The 12,376-nt window shown below is 47.9% G+C and overlaps 1 protein-coding gene across 3 annotated transcripts in view; it reads right to left on the bottom strand.

Annotated features, from left to right (window-relative positions):
• LOC147712091 (caspase-7-like) overlaps window positions 1–12,376 on the bottom strand; it is a 202,838-nt gene that overhangs the window by 144,714 nt on the left and 45,748 nt on the right. For all 3 annotated transcript variants that reach the window (XM_086922849.1, XM_086922848.1, XM_086922850.1), the window contains exon 4: window positions 9,071–9,199. In XM_086922849.1, coding sequence (XP_086778975.1) covers window positions 9,071–9,199 — 129 coding nt within the window. The remainder of the gene's footprint in view (window positions 1–9,070; window positions 9,200–12,376) is intronic.

Here is a 12,376-nt window from a genome sequence, read left to right as displayed (position 1 = left end):
TATTTCATTCAAGACACCTCACAGGGGTGAGACATGAAACACAAGAGTGCGTGCGTGTAAATGTGTGAGTGCATGCCTGCATGCATGTGCATCTAAGTGCACATATGAGTAGGAATATATGAGTACCTGTGTATGTGTGCTTGATATATATCTGCATGCATGTGTGAGTTTGTAAGTGTATCCCCTCTTGCTAATGCTGTATATGTATGTGCATGCTTACTTATGTCCTTGTCTGTGTGAGCGTGTGTCTGTGCTTGTCCCTCTGTGTGTGTGTGTTTGTGCATAAGTGTATGTGTATGCTTGTGTGGCTGCATCTATCTTTGTATGCGGCTGCAGCTGGCTATTTCCAAATGTGTGCATTTCTATGCATGCGTTTGTGTATACGTGTTTCTTTCTATCCATGCTTGCACTTTTGTGTGCGTCTATCTGTGCATCTATGTTTATTTTGAAAGTTTTTTTTATTGCACTTAAAAGGCTTTACTAAAAACAATATCTGTAACAATAACTACTGGATGGGAAAAGGTTAACCACATTAGTACCAGTTTAGCACTTAATTTCAACAATCAGCAACTCTACGGTGCCAAAGTAAACTTTAGAGAGAACATGCCAGTGCTCATCACCACGTGTCATGCTTTTTTTTTCTTCGATCTAAAATGTGTTGTAATCTAAGATTATGCAGAAGGTTGTGGATTATGTGTCATGTTTGTGAAATACATAGCCCAGTTTAAAACCTTGAGGCTTCAAGAGCATATAATTCCATAGTTACCTTTTTTTCCCAGAGCCGGGATATTACTCTTGTCTCCCCACCCCCCTTATAACAAAACAAAATTAAAAACCATTGTCATTTCTAACATCAAAAGCTCTAATTTTCAAAATGTGCGAGACCTATTGCATTGCAAATGCATGTTGTTTTTCAGCTCTGGACTGGGGCTATTCTTTTTGGGGCAACGCTCCTCCACTCAAATGGAGAAGCCACCCCTCCGTCATACCCGCAGTCGACCAACAACCCCAATTTCTTACAATGTTCAAAAACAATTAAAACAGATCAAAAAGGACTGCCCCCTTTAACCCTTTACTAATAGAGGTTTGTATGTTTCAGTCTATTTTGGTGGTCTCTGTAAGGATATCTATGGGTACACAGATGACTGGGTGGGTAACCTGGTGCTCTTTAAGTCATCATCTACTATTTACTGCTCTTTGAAAGTTGATATAATTAAATATGTAATGAAAAATATGCTTTATAGGGGGGGCGGAGCTTGCCGGCAACAAAGATGGCCGAATAAGCCCGGAGCCCTGTTAAGTGGTTTTTAATTATCCTTCATAATCCTGCACTTGCTCGAAATTCGGCAATTGAAGCTTAGTCCCCTGCACTGGAGAAGAGCTGAAGCAAGCAGCGTCATCCTTCTGGCAGCGCTTCGTCACTGGGAAGCAGGCGATAGGGAGCGCGACGAAGTGAAGACACGGAAGTCTAGAAAGCTGCGATCTCGAGTGCGGAATCAGCCTGCGAGACGTCACAGTGCGTGCAGCTGAAGCACGACGCTGCACCGGAGGAGAGTCGGGTCGGAACACACAGACCCGATCAGGTACCAGAGCTCGGCCCGGAACGGACTATGGGACAGCCCCTTACTGCCTCTATGCTCCGCACCTCATCTAGGCTCCGGGTGAAGGTCCGATCCTAGCAATTTGGCCAAGGCAAAGGAGCGGACGATACATGAGGCGGCGGCCATTATCACAGTAACGTGAGGGCCCCGGTGTGGAAGGTGAGCGCAGGGGGGCTGTATCCCCAGGAAGGAATGCTGGCGTTTTCGGCCGATGCAACAGCTGGAGGTGAGAGCCAGCGACGCTAGAGCTACGCACTTGGTGCTCACCTGGGGAGAGACTAGCATACGGAACAGACTGCCTGTCAGCGCTGGAGGTATACTAGATCACCCCTAGTAGGCGAGACAAACTCTCTAGGGCAGCACAACGGAAGCCCACGGGTAAGCCCAACTCAAAGAGCTGCAGCGCAAATTGGAGAGTGCATGCCTGGCGAAGGGTGACACAACGGAGGCCCATGCTCACCAAAACCTGATGGGACGCATCGAAGGACTAGGCAGCCAGTGTCAATACATTCCCTGGGATACATCAGGAGGAGAGACTCGCAATACAACTCACAAGGTCATACGTACAGCCAGAGTACGGCCCGCTCAGAGAGTGTGAGACAGGAGTCACCCCGGAACTGCATCCGAATTCAAGCATTGCAAGGGAACTTGTAGTTGAGACCCCAGCAGTCACAGGGAGGCCTGCAGAGTAATAAGCCAACTCAGCATCATTGGGTCACGTGAGTCATCCTTGAGCTTACTCTTAAGCGCTGCCCAAACATAGCTCGGCGCTACCAGGGGCTTCACATGCCTTGGGGTTAGCAGGAGTACAGTGCGCATTGTGTGCCTCAGGGTTGGTAACTACTACCAGAGCATCACAAGATGGGGCATGGCGATAAGACTCAGACAAAACTCTCCTTCGACCAAAGGCCCTCGAAGTCGCAAGAAGCTGCGAATTCGGACAAGCGTACCATGCAGGAAGATAATGACGCCGCAGTAGACACTGATATAAAAAAATATGCTATTGGCTATGTAAAAGGGCCTCCAGAACAGTATGACAACCTTGGGCTCGAAAATTGACGCCCTCACCTATAGGATGGACAGGATGGCGGAACGGATAGATAAACATGCAGAAAGGCTGGATATGTCCGAGAGGAGGTTGACGGAGGTAGAGGAGGCGCAAACGGAACTAGACACAAACCACAAAAAAATTGAAAAACTCATGCAAGCCCTGCAAGACAAGACTGAAGACTTGGAGGCGCGGTCTCGTCGCTGCAACCTAAGAATCACGGGCCTTCCGGAGACGACTCAGACAGGCAATATGGAGAGATTCATAGAAAAACTGCTGACCACCTTGTTGGATGAGGAGGCTTTCTCCCAGATGTTTGTTGTGGAGCGAGCCCACCGCTCCCTGGGCCCGCGCCCAGGTGCCCCACTGCGCCCGATCATAGCCAAACTGCTCAACTATAGGGACAGGGACGCAGCACTACGTTTGGCCAGAGAAAAGAAATCGCTTCAATTTGAAGGTTCGGAGATCTCTCTGTACCCTGATTTCACCGCTAGAGTGCAGGAGGCTCGCAAGCACTTTGCCCCATACAAACGACAACTTAGAGCTGGGCCTGGACTATGCGATGCTATACCCGGCAAAGTTGAGAGTCAACAGACAGGGACAATCCCACCCGTTTACAGACCGTCGAGCCTTACAACAAGCCCTAAAGGGCTGGTCAAGGGACCACTGCAGAGACGCATCTGAGCAGCTGGAAGTCGCAGGCGGAAGCAGCCAACTAGACGAGCAGGCGTGACGGACTTCTTAATGTTTGCACAATGTGGCGGTAAGGCGCAAGAACTGCGATTCGCTAGGAGTCCTAATTGTAGAGACAGTCACACTGATGGTGTCATAGTTGGGCGTGATGTTTCCTGGAACCGGGAGAGATTGCATTGCAGGGCATGGACATGCCAAGTGGCTCAGCGTGATAGCGGGACTGACGTGGATCTCCATAGCCCCAGCTCTAGACTGTCACCATGGGGTCTTGATCTGATTACGGGACTGTAGAATTGTTGGGCTAATGCTGGAGCAGGGGGACTATACATATTGGCATACTGCTCTTAGAAATGATTACCTTGCAAGACTGTAGTCTACTCATCCAGGTTTGCTGGTGCATGCTATAAACCACAGGGGGTAGCAAGCGGAGTGGCTCCAGTGTAGTGCACAATAGCACTGTTTGCAGGTGGCATGGCAACCTTGGCCCCCGCGCGCAATGCTACCATCTGACTCTTGAAAATTTAAAAAGTTGTGGGGAGGGAAGAGAGGGAGGAGGGGTGGGAATGGGCTCGGCAAGGCCAGATTGGGGGAGGTCTGCTGTGGGTGGGGGGAGGGACTGTTTTGTTATTGGTATTTTAACAAGGTAGAGGGGGGGATTGTTGATCCACTGTTTGCACACACTGCCCGCCCTGGGCCCACAAGATAACTTGGCACTCAATCTCAGACCGATGACAAGTGCAACTGAAATGACTACACATGATTCGCCGGCTGTGCTTTGAGCCCTCACCTGGCATGTACGGGGCCTCAATGACTACCGCAAACTTAGAAAGGTGCTGAGCTACCTGCAGCGGCCGAGGGTGGATTTGGCCCTCCTACAGGAGACCCATCTTCCGCTCACAAGTAGGATGCTACTCAGTAGGGGTCTGGTAGGCAATGTCACAGCAGCAGGCTTCACGACACTCTCCAGAGGCGTGTTGACATGGGTTAACCCTAGATCGAAACTAACTCTGACGCTTCTGCAGACAGAGCCTGAGGGCCGCTTCGTGATATCACATTGTAAAGGTCTGGGGCTGGATCTAATAGTCATTAATGTATATGGCCCAAATTACGACTCCCCGGAATTTTATCATAACCTGGCGAATGCTACACGCGCTTATTCCACTGTGCAGGTACTCTGGGGGGGACTTCAATTTGGTGCTTAACCCGGCATTGGACAGATCTGCTGGATCACCACGTAAGCCCTCTGCCGCTGCGCAAGTGCTACAAACGGAGCTCACTAATTTAGATCTGGAAGATGTATGGAGGTACAGGCACACAACGCAGGGAGGTTTCACACACTATTCTGCCTACCACGATATTCACACCAGAATTGACTACTGGCTGGCGTCCTCCTCCATGATGGGGCGCATCAAGGCCTGTACAGTCCTGACACCCACACTATCAGACCACTCTCCACTCCTGCTGGTACTAGAGTCTCCTACGAAATCGTTCCCCCATTTACATGGCGATTTCCCCCATACTCATTGCTAGAACCGCTGTTTAGGGGAGAGCTGGCGGAAGAGATTGATGTCTTTTTCGAAGCTAACATAGGATCTGTGTACAACTTTCAATCGGTGTGGGAGGCCTTTAAGATTTACATTAGGGGCATAGCTATGTCAAAGCACTCGAGCGTTCTCAAATCCATTCGGCAGAGACTGTCGTTGTTAGAAAAACAGCTAGCGACACTTGAGAAGCGACAGCAGAGCATTTCAGACTCAGCAGTAGCTGATGAAATAAAATCCCTGATCACTGAATATAACAAAGAAGCGGACAGGGAAGTTCAGCATATGGGGAAATATGCGACGGCACGTACATACGGCGAGGGGGAGTGGCCTAGCTCACTCCTAGCTAGAATACTCAAGGGCAATAGGGGGAAGACTCAAATCACTGAGTTAAAGACATCGGGCGGCCAAGTAGTCACGGACGAGACAGATAGAGCAAACAGGTTTAGGAGCTATTAATCTGACCTGTACTCCTCTAAATGCGGTGACCTCTCTGACGAGATCACGGAATATTTAGAACACATAGAATTACCGATACTCACTAACACGCAACGTGAATTCCTTATGCAGCCCATAGGGAAAGACGAAATAATAGAAGCGCTGGCGGGCATTCATTCTGGAAGCGCACCTGGTGCTGATGGACTCACGGTAGGCTTTTATAAAGCTTTTCAGGATAAGCTGATCCCACATTTATCCAAGCTGTTTGATGACATATGTGTCGAGGGTAGCATGCCGCAATCCATGAGGGAAGCAGTAATAGTCACAATACTCAAGCTAGGTAAAGCACACAACGAGTGCAGCTCATACAGGCCACTATCCCTACTAAATATTGACGCTAAGCTCTATGCGAAAGTGTTGGCGACCCGCCTTGCTCTGCTTGCCCCCAAGCTTGTCGCTCCAGAACAGGCGGGATTCATCCCCAGCAGAAACTTGACTTATGATATTCGCACAATACTTGACACTATGCAACATGTTAAGCAAGATGCGAAAGCCATCGCGGTTTTCCTCGATATGGAGAAGGCCTTTGACTCCGTTGAGTGGCCATTCATGAGACAGGTGTTGCAGCGACTGGGATTGGGCGAGCCGTTTCTACAAATGCTAGGCGCTTTATACCACAAACCGTCGGCAAGGTTCCACCTAGGCGATCTGGTGACGGACCCCTTCCCGATTAGCAGAGGAACTAGACAGGGCTGTCCGTTATCTCCGCTACTTTACGCACTAGTAGCTGAGCCGCTCGAATGTGCACTGCGTGAATATCACGGCAACTAGGGTGTAAATTTCCCAACATATAAGATCGTAGTCTCGACGTATGCAGACGACACCCTGCTGTATGTTCGAGACCCAGAAAACAACTTATCATCTATGCTTAGAGAAGGGGTACGATTTGGAGCACTTTCTGGCTGAGGGTCAACTGGACGAAGTCGGTGGCCTTCCCTCCTTGCCCCGGTGACCAGTAGGTTTCAAATGGAATTCCCGCTGCAGTGGACTCTGGATCCGGTTAGATGTTTAGGAGTTCGGTTACACACGGACTCGGAAACCCTGCTCAGAGAAAACTATGGGGTGGCATACAGCCAGCTGAAAGATGAGGTAGAAGCATGGTGCAGGCTCCCGCTATCCCTCCTGGGATGCATAGCCATCATGAAAATGGTGGTATTGCCCAGATTCCTCTTCCTGTTCAGCGCAATTCCGATGGTGCTGTCGAAAGCCTTTTTCCAGACTATGACACAGCTTATGATTAAGTTAGCATGGGCAGGCAAGCAACCCAGAGTGAAGTGGACTCTCCTTACACTGCCGTACAGTATGGGAGGATTGGGAGCTCCGGATTTTGAGCTATATTACCGGGTTGCACAGGCCGCCCATCTACACACGTGGATACATGGAGACACACACATTCCCCATGTCCGCATGGAACGAATCTTTGCTGACCCACTACCTCTCCCAGCCACGATTTTCAGACCGGTGGATCGCAGAACGGGCATTTTAGATTCTATCACTGCTGCAAATCATGCCTGGCATTCCCTCTTACAAGCTCGGGGTGGGGCGCTGCTATACTCACCCAGCATGCCCCTAGACTGGGCTTTATGGTAATCACCTATTGGAGAGAGAGGCGTGATACAAGCATTACACAAACTGGGCATCAGTTTGGCGGGAGATTTATTCTCGGAAGGCAGAGTTAAAACATGGGATCAGGTAGCGGCAGGTGGCGGTGATGTCCCATTGCTACTCCGTTTTCAATACCACAGAGTACGCAGTGTCCTTTTAGATCTACTAGGACCAGACTTGGAGGAACCGCCGGAGGTTCCGGAACTCACATACGTTATTAAAACGGAGATTCCCCGTAAGCTAATAACGAATTTGTACAAGACGGCAAAGGCACACAGAGAGCAACAGCTTATGAAAGCCAGCTGCCGCCTGGCAAAGAGACCTACAGGTCACAATCGATGACGATATGTGGCGGTACTGCTGTGTGAACACTAAGAAGGTATCGCTGAACGGCAGGCACAGACTGGTTCACTTCAAGTTTCTCCAAAGAGTGTATTACACCCCAGAGAGACTCCATAGATACGGTCTCAGGCAGTCGGCTGAATGCAAAAGATGTCACGAACCGGTTGCAGATTTTTTCATCTCACGAGGTCTTGCCCAGGGGTCCAAAAATATTGGGACAGCATTTTTATAGCAATGAACACGATCCTGGATCTTGAGCTGACTCCGGATCCAGCGCTAGCACTTCTTGGCCATTCCAAGAGCCTACCGGTGGCGGTAAGACTACTTACTGACATGGGAATGCTAATAGCTAGGCGCATGGTGGCGCACTGCTGGATGAGGGGACCACTCCCGACGGCGAAGCGCTGGGCACATGATATGCTGTACTGCTGCACACAATCCGAGAACTACAGCGAGTTGCTTCCCCCTACATGCCGACCGAAGAACTTTTGGGGACTATTTCAAACGCATCTAAGGGCTAGAGATACAGAGGCCACAGAGGAGGAGGGACCGCATAATAAGTGACCACTGTCAGACGCAACAACCACCATAGTGGATGACTAGCAGTCAAGTCCAATTGGGCAATAAACTAGGAGAGACCTGGGGGAGTAAAGGGCCTAAGGAGGGGGGTAGATACTAGGGGAGGAGAGGTATGGTTAGATGGTAGCAGGCCAATGACACTTAGGGACCTATTAGATAAGTATGAGAAGTGGCACACGTCACTCTTAGTCCCATTTGTGGAGCGTGACGCAAATTCAGGCAGTAAGTAGCTCTAAGTTTGACTGGACTTAATGTGTGAAAAGTCTTAGATTTCGGGCAAAAGGGGGGCTCTGTGCGTGCGGGGAAAGTGGGGGGGGGTAAGTAATACTTGTTTTTAGATTTGTTAGAGGTTTAAGAACGGAATGATTGCAGAAGAAGGAAGTAGGGCTAGGCGGGGATAGAGGGTGAAATAAGGGCACCAAAGTTCTCTATTGGGGAGCACAGTATGTTATTCTTCAACTTGAATATAAACTGATTGATTCAAAATCTAAACGTCTACTCTGCCGCCGGACCCCAGAGTTGTCGGCTAAAGGGCTGTGTTATTCTTGAAGATAGGCGCTTTTTACTTCAGATCCCTCTGCTGCCGGCCCCCGGGTTGTAGGCCATAGGCAGTGTGTAATCTTTGAAATAAGCAATTAAGGTTTTTGAAACTTAAAAAAAAAATATATATATATATATATGCTTTATAATGCACCATTTTGGTATGTCTTTTTCCAAAATTTTCTTGGGGGGAGATCCACCGCTAAACCCCCCTAGTGGTGGTCGGGCTGGCTCGCTGCGTTCACTCACAATGGGACGGACGGGGGATGGTCTGGGGAAATTCACCAGGGCTGCTTTCAGTTCCATGTACGGCCCTTAAGGCAGCACCGATTTTCAACCAGTAAGCCACTTTCTTGAGCCCACACACTGACAATGTAAGAGAGAGCCAATCCTCCAGGGCATACCACATCAACACATTCACTGTATAATAATTCTATTGTCATTAACACCCATCTAAATTCTTTTCAATAAAGTGCTCCGAGGTGATCATGAGTGGACAAGTATTTCCACTCAACATACTGCCAAATAAATAAGTAAATGAGAGTAAATTGCTCCTAAAAGGAATTAAAAAAAAATTTGGTCACATTTTCAACCATTTCTGCCACAGCTTGTTATACTCCTACCTTGTTTCAGTAAGGCTTCCATTTCATCACATGTCTGATCATTTGTTACCGAAACCTCAAATCCCAAGTTCTGAAAACAACGCCCAATTTCTTTGGCATCTTTGTTAGTACCACTGAGAGTACTTATACCTGCAGAAGAATAAAGCATACACATAGACTTTTAATTACACTTATTTTTTATTTAATCCCTTTATTCAAAATTTGCAGAGAAAAAGAAACAGTGTACCATACCTCCCCAACTGTCGAGGACTTGTGAGTGAAACATGCATTCGTTATTACATAGATCTTCTCAAGGCCTGGGCCGGAACATTACACCAGCTCAGCAAGCAAAGTTATTTTCCTTTCAGTCTTCACATCAACATAAAAGCCCACCAGTTCAACTTGTAACTCAAGCCCTCTCTGCCTTCTGTCAGCTAAGCATCTCCCAATTTTCTTCACTATCTCTCTTCCCTCACTTCTCACCAGGGACCCCAGATCTTCTCGAACTTGGGTGTGCAACCTCTTGCCTGGTTCACCAGTTTTTCTACCCCCATACACCAATCCATTCCTTCCACCCACTCCCGTATCGTTGGCATAGTGGGGACCGCTCAGTACTTCAGGATATCCCTATGGACCACCATCAGGACCTGGTTGGCATATCGGTCCAGAGTTTGTTCGCCCCAAATGCCTAATGAGGCAAGTTGGGGTGTAAGCCTAACTTTGTAGACCAATTTCAAGTAGGCCAAATTTTCCGACATTCTGACAGTGTGTGTATCAGGGTGCCCTTCATGTGGCAGCCGCTCAGGCATTGTTTGTTCCATATGGGTCTGTTGCCCGACCCATACAGCGTACTATGCCCTATGAAGCATTTTTCAATTAGATACAGCAGAATCCCGCCCGAAACACAACCTCTCTAGGATACCCACATGCCTGCCCCCAGTCATCGTACTCTAGTCTACCCAGAACCCTCTCACATCTTTCTCTCAAAGGTTCAAGTGATGGAAGGCTATTACTCAAGAGTGTGGAGTAGAACCGGGGGCACCCAGCACTCTGTATTCCACTGGAAACTCCTCTTCCACCTCTTCCCAAGGGGCCTCACAATTTCCTAGTATGAATTGCATCTGTTGGTACCCCAGGAATTGACTTGTTGACAACTCATATTCAGCTTGCAAACAGTAAACAGGATCACTGCACCTTCCCTAAATATGTCATCCGGTTTGGAGATCCCCAGAAGGTCCAATTTTTTACATCCCTCTATCTTGTGCAGACCATGGAGGAGTTCTGGGTCCCAAAGCGGGGCCTTCAATGTCAATATGCCTCACCATCCCAGTGTGCACATTGCCCTCTTCCATATGTTGACCATCGTCTCCATGGGATCGGAGAGGGGGGTAGCCCTCTGTAGAGTCGATGGAGGTATCCCTCCGGGGACAGTATGGTCCGCCCTCAAGGAGGGTTCTTATTGGAACAAGAAGGCCCAGTCATAAACAGTAAGAAGCTGAGAGGCCCACTAATAAAGCTGGAGGTTCAGGAAGGCAATGCCCCCCTCCGTATGACATCTTGTCAGTAGGAAGAAGGGAAATCTTGGTTTAGCACTGTCCCACAGCAGCACCCTCATGACACTGCCCACCCTGTGGAAATAGGCATTGGGGACTGGGATGAGGTATTGAGCAGACGGTACAGCAATTTGGTAAATAGACCATCTTTAAAGTGATAGTAGAAGTTTCCTCTATCTCTCCAAATCCCTGGGATAGGCCTCTAGGATTTTCACCAGGTTTTTCTGCTGATTCAAGTCCTGATTTGGTGTCACCAAAATACCCAAGTATTGGAAACCCTGGGTCGCCCATCAGACGAGGCAATCCTGAGCCAAGTTTGGGTCTCCCATGGAGAAGCCCACCAACATATAGCAATTAATGCCGAACCCTGCATAGGTTCCAAAAGTCTCCAGGATGCACAGAATTCTTGGCACAGAGCGCGAGGGTCTGCAAGGTAGGGGAGGATATTGTCAGCATATAGTGACACGAATCCTCCCAGCCTGGGTCCCATCGGAAGCCCCATATTTGTGTGTCCATTCAGATCCATTATGCCAGAGCTACTGCAAAACATATGGGTGAGAGCTCACAGCTCTCTTGGGTGCCCCTGGATAAGTCAAAGCTTTCTAAGACGACCCCGTTGACTCTGGCCACCGGGTATTTATTTAGTAGACTAGCCCAGGATAAGAAATATGGTCAAAATCCCATATAACGGAATATGGACATCATATATGGAAACTCTAGAGAGTCAAAAGCCTTTTCAGCGTCCATGGCCAACAGGACCCCTGGCTCCTGTAGTCCCTTTCAGCATGTCAAGCAGTCCATCATCCTCCGCAGATGATGACTTGTTGCCTTTCATAGCATAATTCCGGATTGATCCGGGTTAACAAGTGAGTTAACCACTTGCATGAGGCGGTTTGCCAGAATCTTGGCCAGGATTTACGTTCTGGTGTTCATCAATGAGATTGGCCTGTAGGAGGCACAATCATCTATGGGTTTCCCATCCTTATGGATCAGGACAATCGTGGCTTCAAGAAGGATGTGCGGCAGGGTTCCTGACTCCCCGGCTTTGTTAAACCTAAAGACCTTTGGCTATACCCTTTTTGAATTGATGCTTTAATGACACTTATGGTGAAAACATTAGTAAACAATTAAAGACCTATAAAACTTGCTTTCTGGCATTGGTTACTACCTACTGTACAATCGCATGCCCTGTATTAGAGCCCACACCTTCAGGATACTCCCATTCTGCCTTTACACACTGGAACGTCCTGCAGGATTCAGCCTTTGGACATTTATACTTCTTAGCTCTTGAGACTTTTTTACAGCCTTCTTGAAGAATTCTTGAATTAGCTTCAGTTCTCAATCATCTATTCTTGCACACCCAGAGTTAAGCATTCTTCTAGTCTTTCGCTCTTTTGGACTATGTTAATAATTCCTGATTTTTTTTAAGCTGACTGGCTATATATACACTTGTGAGCTATCTTTATAAAAGGCAAGTATGCAGCTCAGTATTCTTACAAAGGTGTTTACTAGCCTTGGGTAAAATTTGCGTAATTTCCTTTTGCAGAAAGTACGCAAAATGCTCAAACAATTACATGAAATTAATCGTTATGATGCGAAATGCTGGCTTTGGCATTTTGCATCACTTTTTGGGACGTAATAAGTCTGTAGGTTAATTTTGATGCAAGGATACATTTTTTGCTTAAATAGGTTTATGGCATCATGATTTAATTTCAGGCATTTCATGGACCAAACAAATTGCAAAGTGCTAGAAATTACACCAGATTATGCTGGT

The sequence above is a fragment of the Lissotriton vulgaris genome, chromosome 5 (genome assembly GCF_964263255.1).
Source record: "Lissotriton vulgaris chromosome 5, aLisVul1.2, whole genome shotgun sequence".
Lineage (NCBI taxonomy): Eukaryota > Metazoa > Chordata > Amphibia > Caudata > Salamandridae > Lissotriton > Lissotriton vulgaris.
This window is presented reverse-complemented; position numbering and strand designations above follow the sequence as displayed.